This window comes from Schistocerca serialis, chromosome 12, assembly GCF_023864345.2.
Source record: "Schistocerca serialis cubense isolate TAMUIC-IGC-003099 chromosome 12, iqSchSeri2.2, whole genome shotgun sequence".
NCBI classification, from domain to species: Eukaryota; Metazoa; Arthropoda; class Insecta; order Orthoptera; family Acrididae; genus Schistocerca; species Schistocerca serialis.
This window is the reverse complement of record NC_064649.1, coordinates 2371035-2378578: the sequence shown is the minus strand read 5'-3', so window position 1 is coordinate 2378578 and position 7544 is coordinate 2371035. Positions and strand designations below refer to the sequence as shown.

Sequence of the window (7544 nt, the reverse complement as noted above, 5' to 3'; positions counted from 1 at the left end):
GGGGGAGAGGGGGGGAGAGGGGGGGAGAGGGGGGGAGAGGGGGGAGGAAGAGTCATTAATTATGTATTGTGGTTACAGTTTGGATCTCTTTTTGTTATTGTTTTGGTGGCTAGCATGATCAGGCAGTTATTGCTTATATGGATTTGGTCGAGTACCTTCTTTTCCAGTGCGATGGCTTTTTGTATGTGAAAGTTTTCTTGCAATGTCAGGAGCTTTTTGTCATGATTACTCATCTGGTAATTGTCATTTCACATTCCATGTCGGATGGTTCGTGTCCATGTTTCATCAGGTGTTTGGCGAAGGTAGAATGGCGATTTTCAAGTATCCAACTTCTTATATGTTCTTTATATCTAGTTTTGAAGTTCCTGTTTGTTATCCCCAGATATACTGATTTACATTTTTGGCACTCTAGCTGGTATATACCTGCTCCTTGATATTTATGTGGTTTGTCTGTTGTTTGTAAATGTGACTGGAGCGTTTTCTTGTTCTGTAAGCTATGTGTAATCCCTGTTTCTTTAATACACGTGCTATCTTGTGTGCTGCTTTGTTTTTCTACGTAAGATTGGACCATTTCTTTTCTCTCTCTCTCTCTCTCTATCTCTCTCTCTCTCTCTCTATCTCTTTCTCTCTCTCTCTCTCTCTCTCTCATTAACAGAGAAAGAAACACAGCTATTACAGAAAGGGCTCAAGCACAATACTAGTACAAAAATAGATAACCAGTACATAGAAAATATGATTGTAGAAACAGGAAACATCCTGACAGAAGAAGAGAAACAAGAAAATAACATTATACTTATTGGGCTAACATGAGAACTAGTGAAGAAATAAACAAACAACACGATCACCTTTTCAAAGAAAGAGCAAAATAGTTAACTTCAAACAGAAAAGAAACACCACTACGAAATTAAAAGAAAAACTACAAGCTAACAACATCATAGTCACAAGAGCTGATAAAGGGAACAGCTCAGTATTGATCAATAAAGTGCAGTATATAGAAAAAACTGAAGCTTTCATCTCCCCCAACAATATCACAAAACTGATCCAACAGCACACTTCTAGACATACGTAAAAAACAACCTCAAAGACATCAGACACATACTTACAGATAAACAAAAACAACACGTCACACGGAACAACACAAAAGCGCCAACACTCAGAAGCCGACCCAAGGTCCACAAACCCCACATTCCATTGAGGCTCATTGCAACATTATGAAATGAAAAACAGCAAAACAGGGAAAAATACAAATGAACTCATAACACAAATAAAAGACTTACACATCTCACAAACAGCACCACTCATCTATTTCAACACAGAGAACATGTACACCTCAACACCCACCACAGACACAATAAAACTAGTCGAAGAAAACTTACTGATATACAATAAACTACCTGCAGACAATATTAATGAAATAAGTAAAACCCTCAAAGCACTCACATCCCAAAATTATATCCAATTTGAGAAGGAGATGGGTTTCCAATGGGATCGCCAATATCAGGAACACTGGGGAACATACTTGTCAACCACATAGAAAACACAATCTTTGATACAGTCATCACAGAGAAGAGAGACAAAATTGCTTACTGGTACAGATATGTGGATGGCATAATCTGTATTGTAGATGAACCAACAGAGAAAATTGATAAACTTTATACAAAACTAAACAACATACATAAAAATATTTAGTTCACCATCGAAAAAGAAACACAAAAACAAATACATTTCTTAAATATAAGAAGAAAGAGAGAGAGAGAGAACAACACACACACACATTTGACAACTTCAGAAAGCCAACAGCCACAGACACAGTTATACATGCTTCATCCAACCATCTGCAAAATCAAAAATTAGTGGCCCTAAGACACATATTACGCAAGCTAAATAACATCCCGCTCAGAAGAAAAAAATTTAAAAAAATAAAAATGAAAAAAGAATTATGACAAAGAATTACAAGAAACACAACTCATAACCATAAACAATGGTTACAGCACCAATATAGTACAAAGTCAACCAAAAATTAAAACACAACTAAAGAAAAATTAAAACAAACAGAGAACACAAACAACAAAGAACCCCACAGACACTACAGCACATAGAACAGTAACACTCATGACATGACTGGCAAAAAAGAAATGGTCCACTCTTACATAGAAAAACAAAGCAACACACAAGATGGCAAGTGTATTAAAGAAACAGGGATTACACGTAGCTTACAGAACAAGAAAACGCTCCAATCACATTTACAAAAAACAGACAAACCACATAAATACCAAGGAGCAGGTATATGCCAGCTAGAGTGCCAAGAATGTAAATCAGTATATCTGGGGATGACAAGAAGGAACTTCAAAACTAGATATAAAGAACATATAAGAAGTTGTAAATATTAAAATTGCAATTCTACTTTCTCCAAACACCTGATAAAACATGGACACGAACCGTGCAATGTGGAACGTGACATGACAGTTATCAGAGTGAATAATCACAAAAAAAATCTCCTGACATTGCAAGAAAACTTTCCCATACAAAGAGCCATCACGATGGAAAAGAAGGTGCTCGATGACCAAATCCATATAAGCAATAACTCCCTGATCATGCTAGCCACCATAACAATAACAAACAGAGATCCAAACTGTAACCAGAATAATTATTTATTTAATGAATCTCTCTCTCTCTCTCTCTCTCTCTCTCTCTCTCTCTCTCTCACACACACACACACACACACACACACACACACACACACACACACACAGAGAGAGAGAGAGAGAGAGAGAGAGAGAGAGAGAGAGAGAGAGAGAGAGAGAGAGAGAGAAATATCCATTAAAAAAACTCCCACTTGAACTATCAGTGCTGGTAATCTTAAGTAACACTGAACAATAATTTCAAATCACGTACTTTGTGATACAAAAGTTGATTCTAACTTTTTTTTTTAAAAAAAAAGGGAAAAACATGACAAAATGTAACATAGCAATGTATTGTAACTGCCACGTAATTTGTTTATTATATGTATAAAAAGAAACATGTATTACAGGCCTTTGAAAATGCTTCACAACTAAAAGAAGCAAAGCATGTATGGCAATAAACAAACTCCTTCAATTAGTTGCACGGACAGAACATACCTCTATGAATTTTGAAGCAACTAAGGAAAGACGGAAAACAGAAAAAGCTGAAATTTTAAATTTTGTTTTGAAAAGAATGTTCTTATATAAACTTTTATTTTATTGTAAAGCAGGGGAAAGTGCATAAAAATGCTATACAATGGTACTTATCCCAGGTGTGTATCTCAATTAGGAAAGCTTCTACAGCAATTCCAAAAACTACCGTTCCCTTTTTTTGGGCCCAGTTAGGATAACTTTACTGTTCCATTATCCTTATACAAGTTGACATATCTCAGTATAATTTCACGTATTTTTAAGTCTATACCGACAGTACACCTGAGCCAAATTTCAAGAAAATCCGAGACGGTGAGATAGAAACTGGTCTCCTCCTGTGCCGATATGACATAAAATGACCCAAACCTACATTTATTACATTTGTAGAGTCAGAGAAAACTTTCGACAATGTCGACCGGAATAAACTCTTCGCAATTCTGAACTCGGTATGGATAAAACACGGGGAGCTAAAGCCTACGTACAGTCCCTACAGGTATCAGATCACTGTTATAAAAGCTGCAGGACACGAAAGGGAAGCAGAAGTTCCCTCAGTTCAAAAAGGAACGCACAAACGACAATAATAAATTTCGTCGAGACAGAAGAGTTTCTGTCCACAAATCGGCACAGATGTAGGAAGTGTCACTCGAGCGAAATTCCACTCGTCCTTTTTCGCAAAAGTTATCCTGCAAACTGTGGATGATGGACAAAAGGTAGATTCCGTATTCGTAGATTTCCAGGAAGCGTATAACACAGTGCCCCACTTCTCGAGTAATACAGCGCGGCACACTGTCCGAGACAGTGACCGTCTGTCACGATTGCCCCCAGAAGACACGATAGGAGTGCTCGTTCTCTACGTACACAGACGATCTGACGGACAGGGCAGAGAGGAATTTGTGGCCGTCTCCAGATACATCTACAGTGACTGACTGACTGACTCCACGGCACTACGGTCCTCTGAGGACCTCCGACTCCTCAATCACAGTTTCCAGTCTTCTCGGTCTCGAGCACTCTTGCACCACTGCTCTCAGGTCGGCTTCCACATCTTCCAGCCATCTCACACGCCTTCTTTTACCACCAGGATGTCACATCATCATCATCATCATCATCATCATCATCATCATCGGGAGCCTTTCTTGCTGGAGCATCAAGGAATAATCAGACAGGTAATGTAGGGCAGACGAGGCTCCGTTACAGGAGGCAGGTCACAGAAGATGAGAGCCGAGCACAGAGTAAAATAGTACGGACAGCAGCACCAAATATCTCCCGACTGCCGACTGTGACAGTAATCGATTTTATTTCCACCTCGAGTGGAATTACGTAATTTGGGAGCGTAGCTCATTTCGTTTTGAAGCTGTTATAGCAAAGCTCTACAGAGATAAGTACTGCATTTCTACACCAATTCATAAGAAGTTTACAGTTTAACATCAGACAGTAAAAAGTCACCGGAGGTGGAGCTCGAGTTCTTATCGGGAATCGATCGGCGACCTTCCCGGAAGGAATAACAGAGGCAATCGACCGTAGTGAAGTCGGGAAACCGAGTACCGGAATTTAAACCTCGAAAAATAGAGTGGAACTCAACTTCTAGGTTTCGTCAGCAATCCCCTCGCTAACCGAACAGTTGAGGCACACCCCACAGCCCGTGTCACATTACACGTCCGACAGTTGTGACAAAAATTAATCTTTTTAGTTTTGCAATTGATAGACGACTGTGTGCATTTCAACATTTAGCAGAGTTTCTCTGCACAAACATCTCACTCTCACTGCTGCACACACCGGCCCGCTGCACCTCGTACAGCGTCGGCTGCACCACTTCCCGGACACCTCGTCTTACTCTCGGTGTTAAGCTCGGGTATAAAATGCACACTACGATTTATGCGGTTACATCAGGTATATATCTGTGGGATAATCTCTGCTCTGAACACCACATCAATTAAGGATTTTATTTACGTCGTATTATTTATTACCGTTATTTTGTTTTGGCAGTTTTATCTCCTTTGACAGCACCTTACCACTTTTGTAACATTAATTACATTTTGTGGTTTGTGTCAGTGTCCTACCGTGTATTACATAAATTAATGATAGTATATAGCAATATTAATGTAATTCACCAAAAAATTCTATCTCGTGTGAGAGTCACTCTTTACATATTATTTTTACATGAGAGCAATCGAGGATGGGGCTACAGTAGTGAAACTAGTAGCAAACAAAGAAAGAAAGAAAAAATAAAAATGTACAGCTGTGGATCTGTTATACTTTGTCAGCTGTGGGCTCACACAAAGCAATTTTTCTTATAAAATAATGGAGAAGATCACGGGTAATTCCGACGTGTTACAGAAAAATCACCAATTTAGTACTGGAGGGCAGCGTGAAGGGTAAAAATCGTAGAGGGAGACCGAGAGATGAATACACTAAGCAGATTCAGAAGGATGTAGGTTGCAGTAGGCACTGGGAGATGAAGAAGCTTGCACAGGATAGAGTAGCATGGAGAGCTGCATCAAACCAGTCTCAGGACTGAAGACCACAACAACAACAACAACAGAAAAGTCAGTTAACACACGCCAGAACTGAAGTCGGGTGTTAGTATTACAGTTCAGCTCTTTCAGAGTACTAGCTCACTGATAATTCTGTACACAGAAAACAGTAAAAAATAAACCGACTACTCACCCCGAACAGTCGACCAGCACCATCGTGCCCTGCCCGCGGATGGCGCCTGCGGCCTCGCGGAACACCTTGACGGTCGGAACAGCTCGCTTTAACGAGCTCACAAAACACACCAGCACGTTGTTCTTTGTGCGCAGCAGTTTCTTCAGCTCCTTGACGTCAGAAACTTCCTCGACCAGGGGAGCCTTCTGGCGATTCGATTTTGCTTCGACACATTTTTGATCTAAATACGATAAAATCTGTAAAGGTCCAGAAACATTTGCAATATTGATCTCTAGGTTCTTAAATCCACTAAAGAGCTAAATAAATCATCCTTTACACAATTTATTAATTCTGAGAAATAATGGAACAAATAAATTAGGAGTAATAAATTTTGTGTACGAATTTGATCTCTGGTTAGAATGACTGCAACACTCAAGGTACAAGAAATTTCTTGGCATTACAAGGAAACAGAGTGTGATCTTTTTTTATTTTTTGGGTGAAGGAAAACAGTTTAGAATCCAATATAGATCAGAAACTATCTGATATAGATAGTCAGAAACGAGACGGTCAGACACAGAGCACAAAGTCAGACTTTGAAAAGAAATCAGGCTAAAGTACGGACCATTGCAAGGGCCAGACATGGCAGTGTTTCTGTTCTTTGCTTTTGAAAGCCAAAGAACACATCAGGTACAAAGAAGCAGTCTCTCGGAATCACAGTTGAGGTGACAGACTGGTCTCTAGCACAGTCCAAAGTCTCGGTCAGGTTGAAATACAGTAATTCGGTTGAGAGCTGGCAATGCCAACAAATATTATATTATGACACGAATGTTAGCTACATTTACTGAAGAGTACATACAACAATTCAAAATACGTTTAATCATCACAAATAATGTACGAGGTCTGTTCAAAAAATTCTGGAACACCAGTAATTTCGTACCAACGGTATGTCGGAGTGTAGGCATCCCTGCACACACCTGTTTTTAGTGCATAACTGCCGGAAGTTTCATTGTCGTACGTGTGTCAGTTATTGTTCAGCGCCGTATCGAGTAGAATGCCGTGTCGCACAGTTTGCGAATTTCAGATGGCAGAGTCAGAGAAGCAATGCGTCTCCATTAACTTTTGTGTGAAACTAAAAAAATCTGTACAGAGACACATCATATGATGCAGGAAGCCTACAGTGATGAGTACTTACGCCATACTCTGTGTTACAAATGGTTCACACGGTTTAAAAATGGCCGGACGGAAGTTAAAGACGATCCTCATTCCTCATCCTCTGACGTCTACTGACGACACTCAGGTCGGGAATGTCAACGACTGTGTGCCGACTGAAGACTGACTGTCCAAGAGATTGCAGAAGTCTAACATTTCAATTGGATTGTGTCACTAAATCCTGAGACAGCATCTCGGAATACGTCGTGTTGCCACCAAGTTCGTCCCACACCTCACGAGTCGAGACCAGAGAGACCTTCTCCTCACAATCTGTGAAGGGCTTTCGGATCGTGCAAATGAGAACGAGGCGCTCCTTAAGAGAGCCGTAACTGACGACGAGACGTGGGTATACGGTTATAATGTCGAGACCTACGTTCGACCTCGACACCGGGTCAGAAAAGGTTCTCCGAGACCAAAATAAGCTCGTCAGATCGGGTCAAAAGTCAAAGCCGTGCTGATAGTTTTCTTTGACTTTGGAGTATTAGTTCATCACAAATTTGTGCCACAGGGACAAACTGTTCACGGTCGGTACTACCGGGA

The 7544-nt window shown here is 40.2% G+C and overlaps 1 protein-coding gene across 1 annotated transcript in view; it reads right to left on the bottom strand.

Annotated features, from left to right (window-relative positions):
• Nucleotides 1-7544, bottom strand: part of LOC126428076 (protein disulfide-isomerase A5) — a 139998-nt gene that overhangs the window by 111221 nt on the left and 21233 nt on the right. The window contains exon 2 of the mRNA XM_050089965.1: nt 5817-6052. Coding sequence (XP_049945922.1) covers nt 5817-6052 — 236 coding nt within the window. The remainder of the gene's footprint in view (nt 1-5816; nt 6053-7544) is intronic.